General features: G+C 46.4%; 2 protein-coding genes across 3 annotated transcripts in view; both read left to right on the top strand.

Annotated features, from left to right (window-relative positions):
• LOC147610941 (heat shock factor-binding protein-like) overlaps positions 1-21671 on the top strand; it is a 61069-nt gene that overhangs the window by 8400 nt on the left and 30998 nt on the right. The window lies entirely within an intron of this gene.
• Positions 7843-19555, top strand: LOC147610942 (uncharacterized). The gene is made up of 2 exons (XM_086785148.1): positions 7843-8948; positions 18050-19555. Exons 1-2 carry the CDS (start codon positions 8693-8695, stop codon positions 18781-18783), a joined length of 990 nt encoding a protein of 329 aa, XP_086641274.1. The 5' UTR covers positions 7843-8692; the 3' UTR covers positions 18784-19555.

The following is a 21671-nucleotide window of genomic DNA, read 5'->3' as shown; positions in this document are numbered from 1 at the left end:
AGGAATGGAGCAATTGTCTCGTTTGGGTTACTTGCCTTCTCTAAAGTTTTCAAGTTTTCAGTTTTGTGAGCATTGTATATATGGTAGGCAACTACAGTGCCCCCACAAGAAAGCTCTTGGACAGAAAGATGCTCAGTTAGAGCTTGTGCATACAGATGTATGTGAGATGCCTTAGCTTTCTTTGGGAGGGGCAAAATATTTTGTGTCTTTTATTGATGATGCCACACGCAAGGTGTGGGTCTATCCTCTTCGTTTGAAGAGTGATACATTCTCAGTGTTTGAGAAGTTTGTTGCTCTTGTTGAGCAAAACACTGAAGGCTTTGCGTTCCGACAATGGTGGAGAGTATATGTCCAAACAGTTTCAGGACTTTTGTGATGCTAAAGGCATCAAGAGGGAGCTCTCTACTCCTTATGATCCTCCACAAAACGGGACAACAGAGAGGATGAACAGGACCATTAAGGAGAAGGTCCGTTCTATGTTGTCACATGCTGCATTACCTCATGGTTTTTGGGCTGAAGCTGTTATGACAGCCGTTCACCTTATAAACAGGTCACCTAACACGAGGCTTGGTGGGAAAGTGCCAGAAGAAGTATGGACAGGGAAGCCTCCGTCATACAAGCACTTGAAGAGTGTTTGGTTGCGTTGCGTACGTGCACATACGCAGGGAAATGCGCACCAAACTTGATCCTAAGTCTCACAAATGCATATTCCTAGGATATGGTGACAGAGGTGAAATGGGGTATAGACTTTGGGATCCCATGAATAGAAAGATCATATGCAGCAATGATGTCATTTTTGATGAAACATGCATGTATAAGGAGCCTGCAAGGCAACAGGAGCCTGGCAGAGTCATCTTTGATGATGATGGACATCATGGACAACAACAAAGGGCTGTAAATCAGCCATTACAGCAGCAAAACCAGCCCTTAAATGGTGCTGAAAATGGTCCAAATGGACAGCCAGATATGGCAGAAGATATCCCTATGGATATACCACAGTTAGAGGAGATACCGGGCATGATATTTCAGCCTTATGGCATGGAACAGGAGCCACCAATGGGTGATATGCAGGCTGGACAGCAACCTGCAAATGATGGTCATTGGGTACGGAGGTCCACAAGACCCTCCAGAGCCCCTGACAGGTTTGTTCCAGGGGTTGACTATTTGATGCTTACTGACTGTGGGGAGCCCTCATGTTATAAAGAGGCTTTACAGAGGGCAGACAAGGCTCTATGGGAGCGTGCCATGAAGTCAGAGATGGATTCTCTCACAAAAATGGAACATGGAAGTTGGTGCATTTGCCTGCAGGCAAGAAGGTTTTGCCATGCAAGTGGGTATACAGGCTCAAAGTTGCACCTGATGCAAAGCCAAGATACAAAGCCAGGTTAGTGGCTAAGGGCTTCAAGCAGGAATATGGTGTGGACTTTGAGGAGATCTTCTCTCCAGTGGTCAAAATGACCACACGTAGAGCTGTGTTAGCTTTGGTTGCGCATGATGATCTGGACTTGATTCAGATGGATGTGAAGACTGCTTTTCTTCACGGTGATCTCCATGAGGAGATATATATGCAGCAGCCAGAGGGTTATGCAGTGAGTGGAAAAGAGAAGCTTGTATGCAAGCTGAAAAAGAGTCTTTATGGGCTCAAACAGGCACCAAGAGAATGGTATCATAAATTTGATACATTCATGAAATCTCAGAAATTCAGGAGAAGTGACATAGATCACTGCTTGTACACCAAGAAAGCTTTGGATGGCAGTCTATTGATCCTCATCTTGTATGTTGATGATATGTTGATTGCCGGGAAATCTCGTAAAGAGATGGATGCTTTGAAGAAGAGGCTGCATGAAACCTTTGATATGAAGGATTTGGGTGATGCAAATCACATTTTGGGTATGCGGATACTTCGGGACAGAAATCAGCATGTGTTGTATTTGTCTCAGAAGGAATACATTGGCAAAGTTTTGCAGAGGTTCAATATGGACGGGGGGAAGAAGACTAGTACTCCTTTGCCTCCATATGTGAAACTCAGTGCTATGGACAGCCCACAGTTGGATAGAGACAGGGCTGATATGGCCAAGATTCCGTATGCGTCAGCTTGTGGCAGTCTCATGTATGCCATGGTTGCTACTAGGCCTGACATTGCATTTGCAGTGGGAGTGGTTTCTAGATACATGGCCAACCCTGGCAAGAAGCATTGGGAAGCAGTGAAAGGTGTCATGAGATACCTGAAGGGCACACAGGATATGTGCATTTGCTTTGGCAAACAGGATGCATTAGTGCATGGTTACACGGATTCGGATTATGCCGGTCATCCAGATGACCGGAAGTCTACTACCGGTTATGTGTACATTCCTCTCAGGGACCTCTTGTAAATACAGTTGATTTTGGAAATATAATGGATTCTTCTTTGTATACCGCTTTCCATTGTGTATTGATTCCACTTTCTTTATTTCTCATACCTTTCATAGATGTCAATGAATTAAGTGTGTTTGAAAGCAAAGAATTACAGAAGATACTTGATTCGTTTCAAGATGTATTTCCTAAGGAATTGCCATCGGGTTTACCACCTGAAAGGGTAGTAGATCATTGTATTGACTTGATCCCTGGTGCCCATCCTGTCAGTATTCCACCTTACAGGATGAGACAAGCTGAGGAAGATGAGTTGGCTAAACAACTCAAAGATTATTTGAGGATGGGCCAGATCCGTCCAAGTAAATCACCTTGGGGTGCATCTGTGTTGCTTAGGAGGAAGAAGGACAATACTTGGAGAATGTGTATAGATTACAAGAGATTAAACAAGCTGACAATTAAGAACCGTTATCCTCTCCATAGATCAGATGACCTGATTGACCGATTAGCAGGAGCGAAATATTTCACGAAGATAGATTTACGTACTGGCTATCACCAGATACGTATTCATGAAAGGCATGTCGAAAGAACCGCCTTTCAGACTAGGTATGGCCATTACGAGTTTCTCGTATTATCTTTTGGGTTAACCAATGCTCCAGTCACTTTCCAGCAAATGATAAACGATCTTTTTCGTGAACATTTAGGGAAATTTGTGGTGGTGTTCCTGGTGGATGATATTTTGATATATAGTCGTACTCTTAAGGATCATGTTAGACACCTCACGATTGTCTTATCTGTTTTAAGACAGAATCGACTATATGCTAAATTAAGTAAATGTGAGTTCTTTATGACAGACATCATTTACTTGGGACACAAGATCACTAGAGATGGATTGAGCATTGACTATGACCGAGTTCAGAAGGTTCTGGACTGGTCTATACCGCGAACAGTGAAACAACTTCGTTCTTTTCTCGGTTTTGTTGTTTTTCTTTGGAAATCTGTGCGGGAGTACTCTCAGCTCACACTACCGATGACCGACTTGTTGAAAGGTCGTAGACGTAAGTCAAATTAGCCTATCACTTGGAATAACGATTTGGATATGGCCTTCAGAATTTTGAAAGATAAAGTCAAGGAAGAACCTATCTTAGCATTACCCGATCCTAGTCGGCCTTATGTTCTTGAAACTGATGCCAGTTACTATGCTACGGGGCTGCTCTATTTCAAGCTGGTAGACCGGTTGCTTTTGAAAGTAAAAAGCTAGACGACACTTAATCTCGTTGGTCAACTCTATGTCATGTGCACAGTGTGTATCTACCGTGTGCTACACGCACGCAAGACTAGCTTCGAGGTTTGGGGAAGCTTGGAGCTAGGGAGGCTGATTGGCGAGCTGAGTTAGGGATAGACTAACGGGCGGGCATCCAAGTATGGACGGGCGGGCGCCCGAGTGTGGACGCTCGATGTCCGGCCAAGAGCCAATAAAAGGGTGGCCAAGGTTAGTTATTAGTCATATAGAGTCTCGTATGTTTTGTGAGAGCTCTATGGTCTGGAGCCTGGATCTAGTGCAGACGTGCACTTGCTTTACACAGCCGAGGTTGGCAGCAATCTCGAGGCCCGCGAGGGTAGCTTCTTGGCAGTATGGGACGTCGCGAGGAGGATGATTGGTCGGTATGTCAACCTAGTTAGCTCATCTTGTGGCTCGGTGGGGACAGCCAAGACTGTGGGCTTGCCCACGGTTGTCATGGTTGGGAGGTGAGTCAGGCCTGCATCCCCTTTTTGAGCTTTATGCTGTGATTCAAGCTCTCAAGGTTTGGAGACATTATTTATATGGCTCCAAGTTTGTGGTATTGACTGATCATTAGTCAATCAAATATGTGTGTGATGCGGATGATTTGAGAGGAAGGAAAGCTCGTTGGGCTGAGTCAATGCAAGATTTTGATTTTGAGATCCGTTATCGGAAAGGGTCCATGAATAGTGTTGCAGATGCGCTTAGTCGAATTAGAGAGGTGAATACTTTGTCGTTCACCGAGATTTCTACTGACTTATTTTAGTCATTGAGAGGGCTTTGCAGGACTGATAGTCATTTTGGTCCATTTTGGCAGAAGATCCAGGACGGGAGCTCATTGATGGACCAAGACTCAATGACTGAACAGCCTACCATTTAGGCTGCAGGAGGCCAGTGGGGATGATTCGGAATGGTTTACTATTCCGTAATGACAAAATTTGTGTACCACAGATTCCGGACATTAGGTCCAAGATTCTTAAGGAGTGTCACGACGCCCCTTCTACTGGACACCCTGGGATACACAGGACGCTATCGTTAGTGAAACACACTTTTTATTGGCCAAAGATGCAAGGGTATGTAGAAGATTATGTTCTCAAGTGTCAAACTTGTCAGGCAAATAAAGCTGAACGCTTTAGACAGGCTGGGTTGTTGCATTCTTTGCAAATCCGAGGTAATAAACGGGAAAGTATTTCCATGGATTTTATTACCGGATTGCCAAGAACACATCAAGGCCACGATTCTATTTGGGTTGTGGTAGATCGCTTGACAAAAATGGCTAGATTTTTACCGACCCGGAAGACTATTACAGCTACGTAATTAGCACGGCAGTTTATTGAGCAATTGTTTAGACTGTACGAGTTACCACAGGACGTAGTTAGTGATAGGGACTAAGTTTACGAGTGATTTTTGGAAACTTGTTTTTGAGAAGTTGGAAACAACTTTGAATTTGAGTTCCCCAGATCATCCTCAATCTGATGGCCAGACTGAAAGAGTGAATCAGATTTTGGAGAATATGCTTCGAGCATATGTATCCACAAGACTGAGTTCATGGGAGGATTATCTTCCTATGTTAGAATTTGCTTATAAGAGTACTAAGCATACGAGTACAGGTTTTAGTCCTTTCATGCTTATGTATGGTTTTTAACCTAGATCATTTGTTATAGTAGGATTCTCAGGACTTCAGCAGGATGTAGCACGTAATTTTTTGCAAGATATGCAAGAAATGTTACAAGTTGCGAAGGAGTCTATTAGAAGTGCTCAAGACCGAGACAGATTTCATTCTAATAGACATCGTTCACTCGGAGAGTTCTCTGAAGGAACGATGGTGTATTTGCGAGTTCCGAAAGATTCCGAGACTTTACAGACAAGTCGATCTCCGAAATTATCTCCTAGATATTGTGGACCATTTCGTATTACACAAAAGATTGGTTCAGTTGCATATGAATTGGATTTGCCTTCTCATGTGAAAGTTCATCCTGTATTTCATGTCAGTAGACTTAAGAAAGTACTGGGTGGAACAGATCAGTTAGTTACTCTTCAGGAAATCATAGATGTTGAGGATATGACATTTGTTCCACACGAACCTGAAAAGATTCTTGGATTTCGTGAAAGAAGATTGCGTAATATGCTTATCACGGAATACAAGATCAAGTGGAAGGATCGTGTTGAGGAGGACGCTACATGGGAGACATTGAATACTCTTCAGAGAGATTACCCTGGCTTTTTAGTGAGCTCAGGAGTGAGCTCTTAGAGGAAGGGGAGTATGTCATGTGCACAGTGTGTATCTACCGTGTGCTACACGCACGCGAGACTAGCTTCGAGGTTTGGGGAAGCTTGGAGCTAGGCAGGCTGATTGGCGAGCTGAGTTAGGGATAGACTAACGGGCAGACACCCAAGTATGGACGGGCGGGCGCCCAAGTGTGGATGCCCGATGACCGGCCAAGAGCCTATAAAAGGGTGGCCAAGGTTAGTCATTAGTCATATGGAGTCTCGCATGTTTTGTGAGAGCTCTATGGACTGGAGCTTGGATCTAGTACAGACTTGCACTTGCTTTACGCAGCCGAGGCCGGCAGCAATCTTGAGGCCCGCGAGGGTAGCTTCGTGGCGGTATGAGACGTCGCGAGGTGGAGATTGGTCGGTATGTCAACCTAGTTAGCTCAGCTCGTGGCTCGGTGGGGACAGCCAAGACTGTGGGCTTGCCCACGGCTGTCATGGTTGGGAGGTGAGTCAGGCCTGCACCCCTTCTTGTTTGTTTGGTTTGTTTGCAAGTTTCGAGTCTTGTACCAGGAGCGTTCTACGAGGAGATTTGGTGGGGATTTGACATGTGTCCTCTTCTCGTTCTCTCTCTCTCTCTCTCTCTCTCTCTCTCTCTCTCTCTCTCATGAGGAAGAGACGGAGAGGGTCACCTTCATGAGGAAGAGGGTCATACTACGAGGTTTAGAGGGAGCTCCTATTTTCTTGGATGATGATCTCACGAGGATGTAGCTTGAGCATAGGAGAACTTGCATGCCACGAGTCTTACACGCGAGGAGAGAAGGCAAGAAGGCCTTCTATCGAGATGGTCGGGTCATCATTGATGGCCGGCCCATGGATTAGCGGTTTGGGGCCTATGGGACACAGACCAGGCAACTGACAGAGATACACATGGCAGTATGGAACTGTAATGGTTCACTATGGGTGCCTGGAGCATGTTATGGTGGGGAGAGACATCATACTTCTGACAGAGACACATCAGAGCCCAGAGAGAGGGCTACCTCGAGTAGAGGGATTCCAGTGGGAGTTAGCATACAGGAGGACCACACGCCAGGGTACCTCGAGAGGGTCGGGGGGAGTAGCAGTCCCATTCAGACGGGAGCTACAGGGGAGACTGAGAGTGGTAGCACAGGATCCAGAGGCCAGATATATGTGGATCAGCTTACAGCTCTCACAAGACAGGGTTATATACATAGCTCTATGTTACTTTTCTCCATCAGGATCCTCCTATGTCATTACAGAGGACATGCCACAGGAGGAGGAGACAGGAGCCTCGCCATACACTTGTCTGTCAGAGGAGATTATGCATTATTCTACACTAGGGGAAGTATTTCTTACGGGCGACTTCAATGCCCACACACAGAGTAGACAATGTGAGGTGTATGACTATGATGACATGGAGATCCTCCACCCTGTGGATCCAGAGGAGATAGGGGCTAGTCGGGCATCAGAGGACACTGGACCAGACAGAGGACATTATGGGGACCACTTACTAGAGTTGGGAGCCAGGCATCGTCTCGTTATTTATAACGGGATGTTACAGTGGCCGGGATCAGGAGGGCTGACATGCTTCCCACATGGGGGTCATACACGGACCGGAGGCACGGTGGTAGACTACATTATGGGGTCTGTGGAGGCATCACAGCTTGTCACCTCATTCTCCATTCCACCTCGTCCTATTGGGACAGATCATACATACTTGGCATTTTCACTAGCCGGATCACCAGTATTACCAGTCCCCCACATACCGACGCCACACACTACCATCTACTTCACACATGACATGGCAGACATATACACTGGTAGAGTAGAGGATGGACTCCTACTCATGGATCCCCTGGCACCTATGGATACCATTACAGCCCAGCTGGCATCACTCCTACACCCTTTGCATTACAGAGCTTCCCACATTGTGTACACTCAGGAGAGCCTGCGAGACCTGGGACTATGTCCCAGAACAGATGGTATGATGACGAGTGCAGAGCTCTATACTCACGGCTCTGCATATAGAGAGCCTTGGGAGTCATCACAGAGCAGGAGTCGAGGAGAGAGATGAGGAGACTTACTCGCCGCAAAAGGCGGGCCTTCGCAGAGATACAGGAGCTAGAGATCTTTCATTTCTTCATGAGTAGAGATAGCCTTGTCTCATGGCGGCACTTCAGAGAGCCCCGGACCCCGACACCTATTGCAGACCCACAGACATGGCACACATATGCAGAGGGTCTATACCATGCCCCACAGCAGCCACCTATACCTCAGCCACAGGAGCCTCGACCTACCACAGCTAGCTTCTTTACCCACTCGATGGTACAGGAAGCTATCCGCCACCTACAGCATGGACGGGCCGCTGACCATATGGGCCTGCAGGGTGAGCATCTCATATATGTAGTAGATTCTTTAGCTCCTTTTCTTGCACACCTGTTTAACAGGGCACTAGCAGAGGGTTTGGCTGCGGAGTGGACGATGCACACCATTGTGCCGATTCACAAAACAGGGGATATGCTCGATCCGAGCAACTACAGGACGGTTATGGTTGGCCACGTGCTGGCCAAACTCTATGGTGCAGTGCTGGAGCAAGAGCTTAGCTTATATGCTGAGCGAGCAGGTTTACGCTCATCAAGGCAGGCAGGCTTCAAGAGAGCTTTCTCTACCACTGACCATGTATTCACTTTCAGATGTATGATTGATCAGGCCAGAGTGAGGAAGAGAAAGCTCTATTGCTGCTTTGTGGATTTCCGCAAGGCATTTGACACAGTACCACGAGAGAGGCTCTTTCAGTGCCTATAGTCTCTTGGCATACCAGCAGATATGACATGGGGCATCTATGCATTATATGAGCAGGTTTTTGGGCGAGTTAGATGTCCAGGAGGTATGTCCGAGACTATTGCTAGCACCATTGGTGTGAAGCAAGGATGCCCACTTTCCCCCACGCTATTTGGGTTATACATTGATGAGGTGGCTGACTTCATTACACGGGGAGGCGGAGATGGAGTTGATTTAGCAGGTACCTCAGTACATATTATGCTCTATGCTGATGATATTGTATTAGTGTCTGAGTCTCCAGGTGTGTGTGGAAGAGAGAAGAATTAGGGTTAGGTTAATTCATGTGGGAGACATACACAGAGAGAACAAGGGAGAGAGAGAGAGAGTTGTGGGGATAAGTCAACTCATCATCTGTGAGTGTGTGACTCCCCTATCACACATGTATATTGCACTAGTACACATAGTGCACTTAGTACATTAAAAGTACTAAGTGTACTATGTACTATAACTTATGGGCTTGTACACACTATAAGGGTGGGCATTATGCCTTTACCCCAACAACCTCCCACTTAAAGGCAAAGTGTCCTTAAATGAAGGAAAAGAAAAATCAGCATGTACATGATAATATACAAGGCCATATCAAGGCTGAAACTGGCCTCATCCAATGCCCATCAAGTGTCTGCAATGAGCAAACCGCTCCGGAGGCAAACTCTTTGTCAACAGATCAGCCGGGTTGTCATCCATATGAATTTTAACAAGCTGAATTTGCTTGTTCTATATCACCTCTCTGATGAAGTGATACTTCACATCCACATGCTTCGTCTTTGCATGAAAGACAGGGTTCTTTGCCAACTGGATGGCACTCTGACTGTCACAATGCAACAATGGAATATCCCCTCTATAACCCAAATCAACCACTAACCGAGATAGCCATAATGCCTCCTTGCAAGCCTCTGTGGCTGCAATATACTTGGCCTCTGTAGTAGATAAGGCAGTGCACTTCTGCATCCTGGATATCCATGACACAGCACCTCCTGTGAATGTAAATACATAACCGGTAGTAGACTTCCGGTCATCTGGATGACCGGCATAATCCGAATCCGTGTAACCATGTACTAATGCATCCTGTTTGCCAAAGCAAATGCACATATCCTGTGTGTCCTTCAGGTATCTCATGACACCTTTCATTGCTTCCCAATGCTTCTTGCCAGGGTTGGCCATGTATCTAGAAACCACTCCCACTGCAAATGCAATGTCCGGCCTAGTAGCAACCATGGCATACATGAGACTGCCACAAGCTGAAGCATACGGAATCTTGGCCATATCAGCCCTGTCACTATCCGACTGTGGGCTGTCCATAGCACTGAGTTTCACATATGGAGGCAAAGGAGTACTAGTCTTCTTCCCCCCGTCCATATTGAACCTCTGCAAAACTTTGCCAATGTATTCCTTCTGAGACAAATACAACACATGCTGATTTCTGTCCCGAAGTATCCGCATACCCAAAATGTGATTTGCATCACCCAAATCCTTCATATCAAAGGTTTGATGCAGCCTCTGCTTCAAGGCATCCATCTCCTTACGAGATTTCCCGGCAATCAACATATCATCAACATACAAGATGAGGATCAATAGACTGCCATCCAAAGCTTTCTTGGTGTATAAGCAGTGATCTATGTCACTTCTCCTGAATTTCTGAGATTTCATGAATGTATCAAATTTATGATACCATTCTCTTGGTGCCTGTTTGAGCCCATAAAGACTCTTTTTCAGCTTGCATACAAGCTTCTCCTTTCCACTCACTGCATAACCCTCTGGCTGCTGCATATATATCTCCTCATGGAGATCACCGTGAAGAAAAGCAGTCTTCACATCCATCTGAATCAAGTCCAGATCATCATGTGCAACCAAAGCTAACACAGCTCTAAGTGTGGTCTTTTTGACCACTGGAGAGAAGATCTCATCAAAGTCCACACCATATTCCTGCTTGAAGCCCTTAGCCACTAACCTGGCTTTGTATCTTGGCTTTGCATCTGGTGCAACTTTGAGCCTGTAAACCCACTTGCATGGCAAAACCTTCTTGCCTGCAGGCAAATGCACCAACTTCCAAGTTCCATTTTTATGCAGAGAATCCGTCTCTGACTTCATGGCACGCTCCCATAGAGCCTTGTCTGCCCTCTGTAAAGCCTCCTTGTAACATGAGGGCTCCCCACAGTTAGTAAGCATCAAGTAGTCAACCCCTGGAACAAACCTGTCAGGGGCTCTGGAGGGTCTTGTGGACCTCCGTACCCAATGACCATCATTTGCAGGTTGCTGTCCAGCCTGCATATCACCCATTGGTGGCTCCTGTTCCATGCCATAAGGCTGAAAAATCATGCGCGGTATTTCCTCTAACTGTGGTATATCCATAGGGATATCTTCTGCCATCTCTGGCTGTCCATTTGGACCATTTTCAGCACCATTTAAGGGTTGGTTTTGCTACTGTAATGGCTGATTTACAGCCCTTGGTTGTTGTCCATGATGTCCATCATCATCAAAGATGACTCTGCTGTAACGTGCGGAAGCTCTGGGTAGTCTTCTTTCAGCCCTAAACACTCTTGAAGACCTTCTGTATGCAAAAACGCACCATGATGCAAAAACGCAGGTAGAGAGAGAGTAGAGAGAGAGAGTGAGAAGTGCTGGAATTTCAGTATATACTATGTACAAAAAAGGTACAATTCTGTACAGCACTTGGCTGCCTTCATAAAAGGTTGTTAACTCCTAAATCTGTCCCCAAGGGACCCTCTAAATGACCCACACCCCTAGTGGGAGTGAATGAGTAAAACATGGAGCAAGTAGCCCCTTTTATATGGGCTTTTTTGACACTTTATGCTGGCCGACTGCTGGTCGGCCAGTTCATGTCCAATAAATTCCCTTTTTGCCCTGTCCGCCGGCTGCTGGTCTTTGCCTTTGATGCGCATGCTGCCCACCATTCCTGCTGACGTCAGCCGACAGCCAACATCCTCCTTTCCTTGCAGCCGACAGCTCTAGTCTGGGTTCATGTGCTTCAGCCGACTGCTTCCCTCCATGATCCCACTTGTCCTGCTCCATGCTCACTTCAGATGAGTCACCTGAAGCTCCTACCTTCTGGTTCTACTGGTTCATAATCTTTATCTGCTTGCCTCTTCTGGATCTAGCCCTGGAAATGTCCATGGCATCTGTGATGCACATGACATCCCCCTCTGCTAAACTTGATGACGGGAATCCAACCTGCTCTTGGATGACTGTCATCATCCCAATCCTGTTCCGAAGTCCCTCTGTCATCATCCATCCTTGGCAAACCTTTTTCTCTGAAAATCCGTTCTGTTCTCCAAACCACTCTGTCTCTGATGAAGATCTATGCATCTGGTCTTCCTCTAGTCCACAATCCATTCCTGCCCCTGGCTCTGAACACCGTCTTGGTCTTCGTTCCTGGAACTGAGTCTGGCACTCTCACATCACCCTTGGAGGATCAACCTCCCTTGGGACCGTTCCCTTAGAACCCATCTGGCTCACGGAACTGACATCCCCATCTGGCACTGTGGAACACCACCAACAAACCTCCTGGGAGTTCTTCCCGATCTGTGTTCTTGTCTTGGGCTTCGAATCCGTGTACTTTCCTGTACCTTGGACCTGTACACCATCATCTGGGACTGAATCAGCGTTTAGCGTAGCTGAGCCTGATGCTCTGATACCAATGTAACGTGCGGAAGCTCTGGGTAGTCTTCTTTCAGCCCTAAACACTCTTGAAGACCTTCTGTATGCAAAAACGCACCATGATGCAAAAACGCAGGTAGAGAGAGAGTAGAGAGAGAGAGTGAGAAGTGCTGGAATTTCAGTATATACTATGTACAAAAAAGGTACAATTCTGTACAGCACTTGGCTGCCTTCATAAAAGGTTGTTAACTCCTAAATCTGTCCCCAAGGGACCCTCTAAATGACCCACACCCCTAGTGGGAGTGAATGAGTAAAACATGGAGCAAGTAGCCCCTTTTATATGGGCTTTTTTGACACTTTATGCTGGCCGACTGCTGGTCGGCCAGTTCATGTCCAATAAATTCCCTTTTTGCCCTGTCCGCCGGCTGCTGGTCTTTGCCTTTGATGCGCATGCTGCCCACCATTCCTGCTGACGTCAGCCGACAGCCAACATCCTCCTTTCCTTGCAGCCGACAGCTCTAGTCTGGGTTCATGTGCTTCAGCCGACTGCTTCCCTCCATGATCCCACTTGTCCTGCTCCATGCTCACTTCAGATGAGTCACCTGAAGCTCCTACCTTCTGGTTCTACTGGTTCATAATCTTTATCTGCTTGCCTCTTCTGGATCTAGCCCTGGAAATGTCCATGGCATCTGTGATGCACATGACATCCCCCTCTGCTAAACTTGATGACGGGAATCCAACCTGCTCTTGGATGACTGTCATCATCCCAATCCTGTTCCGAAGTCCCTCTGTCATCATCCATCCTTGGCAAACCTTTTTCTCTGAAAATCCGTTCTGTTCTCCAAACCACTCTGTCTCTGATGAAGATCTATGCATCTGGTCTTCCTCTAGTCCACAATCCATTCCTGCCCCTGGCTCTGAACACCGTCTTGGTCTTCGTTCCTGGAACTGAGTCTGGCACTCTCACATCACCCTTGGAGGATCAACCTCCCTTGGGACCGTTCCCTTAGAACCCATCTGGCTCACGGAACTGACATCCCCATCTGGCACTGTGGAACACCACCAACAAACCTCCTGGGAGTTCTTCCCGATCTGTGTTCTTGTCTTGGGCTTCGAATCCGTGTACTTTCCTGTACCTTGGACCTGTACACCATCATCTGGGACTGAATCAGCGTTTAGCGTAGCTGAGCCTGATGCTCTGATACCAATGTAACGTGCGGAAGCTCTGGGTAGTCTTCTTTCAGCCCTAAACACTCTTGAAGACCTTCTGTATGCAAAAACGCACCATGATGCAAAAACGCAGGTAGAGAGAGAGTAGAGAGAGAGAGTGAGAAGTGCTGGAATTTCAGTATATACTATGTACAAAAAAGGTACAATTCTGTACAGCACTTGGCTGCCTTCATAAAAGGTTGTTAACTCCTAAATCTGTCCCCAAGGGACCCTCTAAATGACCCACACCCCTAGTGGGAGTGAATGAGTAAAACATGGAGCAAGTAGCCCCTTTTATATGGGCTTTTTTGACACTTTATGCTGGCCGACTGCTGGTCGGCCAGTTCATGTCCAATAAATTCCCTTTTTGCCCTGTCCGCCGGCTGCTGGTCTTTGCCTTTGATGCGCATGCTGCCCACCATTCCTGCTGACGTCAGCCGACAGCCAACATCCTCCTTTCCTTGCAGCCGACAGCTCTAGTCTGGGTTCATGTGCTTCAGCCGACTGCTTCCCTCCATGATCCCACTTGTCCTGCTCCATGCTCACTTCAGATGAGTCACCTGAAGCTCCTACCTTCTGGTTCTACTGGTTCATAATCTTTATCTGCTTGCCTCTTCTGGATCTAGCCCTGGAAATGTCCATGGCATCTGTGATGCACATGACATCTGCTAGGCTCCTGTTGCCTTGCAGGCTCCTTATACATGCATGTTTCATCAAAAATGACATCATTGCTGCGTATAATCTTTCTATTCACGGGATTCCAAAGTCTATACCCCATTTCACCTTTGTCACCATATCCTAGGAATATGCATTTGTGAGACTTAGGATCAAGTTTGGTGCGCATTTCCCTGCGTATGTGCACGTACGCAACGCAACCAAACACTCTCAAGTGCTTGTATGACGGAGGCTTCCCAGTCCATACTTCCTCTGGCACTTTCCCACCAAGCCTCGTGTTAGGTGACCTGTTTATAAGGTGAACGGCTGTCATAACAGCTTCACCCCAAAAACCATGAGGTAATGCAGCATGTGACAACATAGAATGGACCTTCTCCTGAATGGTCCTGTTCATCCTCTCTGCTGTCCCGTTTTGTGGAGGATCATAAGGAGTAGAGAGCTCCCTCTTGATGCCTTTAGCATCACAAAAGTCCTGAAACTGTTTGGACATATACTCTCCACCATTGTCGGAACGCAAAGCCTTCAGTGTTTTGCCAGTTTGATTCTCAACAAGAGCAACAAACTTCTCAAACACTGAGAATGTATCACTCTTCAAACGAAGAGGATAGACCCACACCTTGCATGTGGCATCATCTATAAAAGACACAAAGTATTTTGCCCCTCCCAAAGAAAGCTGAGGCATCTCACATACATCTGTATGCACAAGCTCTAACTGAGCATCTTTCTGTCCAAGAGCTTTCTTGTGGGGGCACTGTAGTTGCCTACCATATATACAATGCTCACAAAACTGAAAACTTGAAAACTTTAGAGAAGGCAAGTAACCCAAACGAGACAATTGCTCCATTCCTTTGACACTCATGTGTCCCAACCGGCTATGCCACATAGAGATTTCCGGCAGCTCGGTTGCATTTACATTAGCATGGTGACAAACACCTGCATGCATGAAATAAAGAGTGTCCACCTTAGAGCCTCTGGCAACAACCAGTGAGCCCTTACTAATCTTCCACTTTCCACGACCAAATGTGGTAACATAATCAGCATCATCAAGTTGTCCAGTAGAAAGCAGGTTCTTTTTGATCTTAGGCACATGCCTGACATCATGGAGCATAAGCTGTGAGCCATCTGAAAACACAAGCCTCACATCACCTCTGCCAAGAATCTTGCATGCATGGTTATCACCCAAATAAACCACTCCTTCATTGCCAGCAGTATACCTGACAAACAAGTCTCTGCAACCTGTGACATGAAAGGAGGCACCTGAATCAATGATCCATGAGTGCATACCATGACCACCTGTAAGAAGTGAATGGGCATCAAGTGAAGACGTAAATAGGACCTCATCCTCACTGCCACCTGCATGTGACACATTGATTTCTTCAATCTTGACTCCACTTTTGCCCTTTGGCTTTACATCTTTGGCTTCATCTTTATCTTTGTCTTTGCCTTTTCCCTTTTCCTTTTGATCATTTTTCCATTTGTAGCATTGCTTTTTAATGTGTCCCTTCTTGCCACAATAATGGCATTCCAAATCCTTTTTGGAGCGAGACTTGCTCCTTCCCCGTTCTTGGCTTTTTCCCCTTTGTTGGGATCTCCCACGTGCATTCATTGCATTGGACTTTCCAACAGAGTTGTTTTTCCTGTTCATCTCTTCTTGAAGAAGAGCACCCTCAACATCTGCATATGACAGCATAGCATGCGAATTTCTAGTGGCTTTTCTGAATGTGTCCCAACTCTCTGGCAAAGTGCATAACAGAAAAGTGGCTTTGAACTGATCGTCCATTGCCAACTTTTGATTAATGACCTGGCTGACAATACCATTAAACTCATTTAGATGGGCTGTCATAGATGCCCCTTCCTTCATCTGAAGACCTATGAGTTTCTTTAACCAATACACTTTGCTTGAGGAACTTTGTTGGGCATACAAGTCCTGCAATCTCTGCCACATTCCCCAAGCTGTCTTCTCTTCACGAATGCTGAAAAGTAATGAGTCTGACACAGACAACATGATAGTAGATCTTGCCAGCTCATCCATATCTTCCCACTCTTCAGTAGTAAGAGAAGCGGGCTTCGCCGTGCTGCGTTGCTTCCCTTACGGCTTCGCCGTGCTCCTTTCGCCTAGCGCATCTACGCCCAGCGCTACACGTAAAAGCAGCGCTGGTGGACAACGAGCACGTGTTCACTGGTCGAGAGGTGGGCGAAGAGCAGTGGAGAGCGCCGACTCCAAGGTCCTTCGAAGTTTGGCACAAAACCGTGAAGCAGCTCGCAAAAGCCGCTTGAGGAAGAAGGGCGCCCGTCAACAGCACTGACGACCCGGAGCTGAACGCGCAGGGAATTGTTGGATTCATTGAGTTCGACACCTGCATGGGCCACCTCCAGAAACTCCTCTCGGTCGCAATTGGGAGGCAAGTTCCATAGCTTGAGCTTGGTCGCCTTCAGCAATACAACCAGAGCTCCTCAGCTATCGCCTACCTGCACAACAAGCAGCATCATCAGCACGACCCCCCCCCCCCCTTTTTTCTGCAATCAGAAATTACAAGGTATTCTGCTTCAATTTTTTTTTGGGATTTGCAATTGAGCAAGTACAATCATCAATTGAGCAGTACAGGTGCCGAATTGCTCAATTTTGAGCAAAATTGGCAAAATTGGGTGACATTGGTCACAATCAGGATCAATTTGCAGGAAATTGGATGTCAAGATTTGGGGCTTTTGATGTAATTGTGCAATTAAGCACTCATACATGCTGTATGATGTGAGAAATCGCACATTTGGGCAAAATTGCAGCAAATTGCAGTGCAAATCAAGGGGCTTTTGTGCCGATTGGGTTGATTTGCATGCAGGCACTCGCATTTGATGCTTTGGGCAATGTGTTGATGCCTTACAAGCACTCAATGTGCCTGTAAATCAAGGGGCTTTCATTATTTGGATGTATATGTGGCCAGGGGAAGCATCGTGAACACTCTGGATGCCTTCATGTGCGTCAATGTACCATGTATGATCAGAAATTGATCTTAAATCAAGGGGCTTTTCAAGTTCGTATGCTTGTTGAGCTTGGTAAAGCAGCAGGCAAGACATTTATGCCTTGAATCCTCAAAAATCAGCTTGCAGTCAAGGGGCTTTTGCCCAATTTCTGTTTGGGACTGTTGTATGCAGTGTACGGGACTGTAAAAGTCTGATTTTCACTCATTTGGACAGCCAAGAGAGCATTTATTGCTATTGTACCTGCTGGTACAGATTTGGCACAGCTTTGTGCAAGTTTTGGCATGGCTGTACACTGTTTTGAGTGACCAAAAGGTTCAATTTCAGCTGCTGTACTTGCCGGTACAGGTTTGGTACATCATTGGTGAGCACTTGGTACTATTGTACAGTACTTTGGAAGGGCAATAGAGCACAGTTAAGGTGCTGTCCAAAATCTGCAGCAACCAGATTTTGGTGATTTCATCACAAACAGTGGGAGAAAAGTTGCATTCTTGCTTCCGCAGTGGGAGATAAAGCTTGGGAGAATAACTGTGAGCACTTTGTGTGCTTTTTTGGTGCAGTGTTTGCACATTTTGCAGGGAGTCAGGCATTGACAGGTTGCATATTGCTATGGCAACCACAGGTGAGAGCTCTTCATTGCTTCACATCAAGAAGCTTGAAGGCTCGCATAATTATGATATTTGGCAAACCCAGTGCTACAATGTGTTGCTCCAGAAAAAGCAGCACAAGCCTATCAAAGAAAGGGGTGTAATGCCCGCTTCTCTTACTGCTGAAGAGTGGGAAGATATGGATGAGCTGGCAAGATCTACTATCAGAAGACAGCTTGGGGAATGTGGCAGAGATTGCAGGACTTGTATGCCCAACAAGGTGGTCTACAGCAGCATCTACATGCACTCCATGATTTCTGCACACAGAGGGGTCTTACTGTGAACCTTGGGAAAACCAAGGTTATGGTCTTTCATACATCGAGACAGGGCAGGAGTCAGCTGACATTCACTCTCGCAGGATGCCAGGTGGAGGTGGTGACATCATACGTGTACCTAGGGGTTACCTTCTCTACAGCAGCCACACGCTTCACCATGGGTTCAGCAGCCAGAGCTAGATTGACACGGGGATATGCAGCATTGGCTATGCTAGAGAGACAGTGTCACCAGGCGCATTTTCAGGAGCCCCGGACGAAGGGGTGGCTATTTGACACATTAGTCACACCGGCATTGATGTATGGAGCAGCGGTATGGGCGCCAGGCCTTGCTACCCATTGGTGGACACAGATAGAGAGACCACAGGCCCTCATGATGGCACGCATGATACGCAGCAAACCGTCAGTACCTCATGACATTATCCGAGCAGAGTTTGCTGCGCCTCCTATGATGGTAGAGGCCATATTTCAGACTATATGCTTGCTAGACAGATTCAGAGAGATGCCACAGGACAGATTGTCATACAGAGCTTTTGAGGCATCTAGACAGCTGGCTGAGGCAGGAGACAGAGGATCATGGTATGCACAGGTCACACATTGGTTCTCACAGCATGGCCTAGACATGGATCATCTACCACCATTCCAGTATGACAGGAATGCACCACATATCCGTCTCTCATAGTGAGAGGAACAGAGTATTGAGACAGGATCTATGGCAGCTCTATACACGAGAGACATGGATATCGCCTACACAGCCTCTTCCACCGAAGATGCTATACTACAGAGATCACTTCATGAGTATCACTGATGATGGATTTATAGAGAGGCCTAGATACATGGAGGGCTTTTTACCACACGGCTCCCGAGTGGCTATTGGTCAGCTCAGAGTTTCATCACACCGATTGGAGATTGAGACTGGTAGAGCAGCACGGATCCCCCGAGAGGAGAGGGTATGCAGATTGTGCAGAGAGGAGGTGGAGAGTGAGGAGCATTATGTATGCAGATGCAGAGCATATACAGCCATCAGAGAGAGATATCCCATTTTATTCAGAGAGCCACATTCCCTACGCTAGATCTTTGAGGCAGCAGACCAGCGCATACTGGGGAGATACATTCTAGACATACAGCGCCACAGAGAGACATTATTACAGGCTCAGACAGCTCCAGAGGGGGGGCGACAGACACAGATTACTACATTTTTTCAGAGATCCATCCCCCTCCCAGCCCCTACACGGCAGGGAATTACTCTCCAGAGAGCAGAGACACTTAGGGCCCGCAGGAGACAGAGGACACCTGGCTTTCGGACACCACGCCTATACCAGAGAGAGATGACAGAGATTAGAGCTCAGTTTCACAGAGAGGGTGCGGAGCGACTGGCTCGCTTCAGAGCACACCCAGGCATGTTCTTCAGGGAGCTGTGGACACCCCCTTCACTGATGTATACCATTTTATACCCCCAGTATGGTACAGGATGGAGCTAGCTAGGTTGCATATCATGATTGTATACTCCATGCGTATAGCTTTGCATTCTCCTAGTAGTAGAGCTCCATCCCCTGCACACCCAGATTCAGCCCTTTTTTTTGTTCAGTACTTTTTCATTTTGTTGGGATGACAGAGGATACCCCATACAGGTACTTCGATTTGTCTCAGAGGCCGAGTTCGGTCTTTTGGAAGACGTTAATAAAATCTTTCTTTCTTTCTTTCTTTCTCTCTATTTTTTGCACATCTATATTCAGTTTTGTCCGTTATTCTCGTTGTGAAAAGTGTACTGATTTCTGAGCATTGAAGTTACCGATCTCCCCTGAAGCTTCTGCATGTTAACAGGCTATCACATGTCTTTCCTGCATGAGAATTGCCCCAATGCTGTTGCCACATGCATCACACTGGACAACAAAAGCCTTTCGGAGATCCGGTAGTACCAATACTGGATCCGAAGTAAGCTTTTCTTTAAGCTTCTTAAAGGCTGCAATTTTTCGATTAGCCCATCGAAGAGGAGTTCCCTTCTTTGTTAAAGCATGAAGGGGCGAAGCAATCTCAGCAAAATACCATATGTACCGCCTGTAATAGGAACACAATCCCAAAAAGCTGCGTACATCATGCACGGTCCTCAAATTCGGCCAATTGAGAATTGCTTTTACTTTTGAAGGATCCATACAGACTCCATCTTTAGACATGATGTGCCCAAGAAGTGTATTTCTTCCAAGAAGAACTCACTCTTCTTGCCATTTATGACCAACCTATGCTTTCGAAGTTCTTCAAACACTGTGGCTAAATGCTCCCTATGCTCCTCCTTTGAGCGTGAATGCACGATCATGTTATCAAAGAATGTGCCCACAAACGCTCTATAAGGCCGGAAAATCCTGTCCATCATCTTGTTAAAGGTGGCGGGAGCATTTGTCAAGCCAAAGGGCATGACCAAGAACTCATATAGCCCAAAGGTGGTCTGAAATGTCCTCGGGTCTAATGCGTATCTAATGATATCCGCTTTTCAAGTCTATCCGACTAAAGACTGTGAAGCCCTGTAAGCGGTCCAATATGTCATCGATCCTCGGAATAGGGAATCGATTCTTGATGGTGTTCTTGTTTAGCGTCCTGTAATCTATACACATGCGCCAAGAACCATCTTTTTTTTTGTACTAAGAGCACAGGTGAGCAAAAGGGTGATGAGCTTGGTTGAATCAGTCTCTTTTTCAACAACTCTTGTACCTGGCTCATAATTTCCTCTTGTTGGGCTGCACTAACACGATACGACGGTCTATTTGGTGGGGTACTCCCCGGAATAAGATCAACAACATGATCTTCTGGCTTTTTCGGAGGGAAGTTCTCGTGGCAATGACTCGGAAAAGCAATCTTGGTACTCACGTAGGAAATCGGTCTTGTCTTTATCTAACATATACAAATTAGATTGAGATTCATCATCTTTTGCATCCTAAACAAAAACCAAGTACGCGGAAAGATGCTTTTTCATTATTGATGAAATGGTCGAAGCTGATACAATAGGAACATATTCCCCTTTGAGTTTTACATCCAAAATGTGCTCTTTTCCTCTATGAGTCAAAGTAATCTTCTTGTTGTACATATCCACCACCGCATGTACTCTTATGGCACCATGGCATACCCAACAAAACATCACACCCATCAAGTGACATGATATAGAATTCCTCACTGTCCACATAACCTTGCACATGAAGCCTGCATACCCAGGACAAGCCATATTAGCCTCATACAAAAGCCTTATCTCCTCTACACGGATCCCCAATCTCCCAGCCAAATCTGGTGAGATAAAGTTGGCTCTAGTACTTGTGTGAAAGAAAATCAAAGCATTCTGATCTCTAATTTTGCCCCATGCTTTGCACAACTCAGTCTCCTCACCACCTAGCTGTTCCCCAATAAGATCAGGAACTAATCCTGCAGAAGGCTTTGCTTTCTTAGACTTGGGCTTCCCTTTAGTGTCCGAGTCCTTATTGGACTTACGCTTGGGACAATTGAAAGACATATGTCCCTCTTCGGTACAAAAAAAGCATTTCTTGGCATCCAAAGCTTGCTTCTCCTCAGGAGTTCTCTTGGGCA

The sequence above is a fragment of the Cibotium barometz genome, chromosome 48, assembly GCF_041138505.1.
Source record: "Cibotium barometz isolate CiBa-2024 chromosome 48, ASM4113850v1, whole genome shotgun sequence".
Classification (NCBI taxonomy): Eukaryota; Viridiplantae; Streptophyta; class Polypodiopsida; order Cyatheales; family Cibotiaceae; genus Cibotium; species Cibotium barometz.
Note: the sequence above shows the minus strand (reverse complement) of the source record. Positions and strands in the feature narration are given on the sequence as shown.

What these genes read in the sequence shown, in the direction of transcription:
- LOC147610942 (XM_086785148.1), top strand. Translation starts at nt 8,693, where the DNA reads ATGACATGGGGCATCTATGCATTATATGAGCAGGTTTTTGGGCGAGTT. An exon ending in ATTAGTGTCTGAGTCTCCAG is followed by an intron (nt 8,949 to 18,049) that starts GTGTGTGTGGAA and finishes ATGCCCAACAAG; the next exon opens with GTGGTCTACAGCAGCATCTA.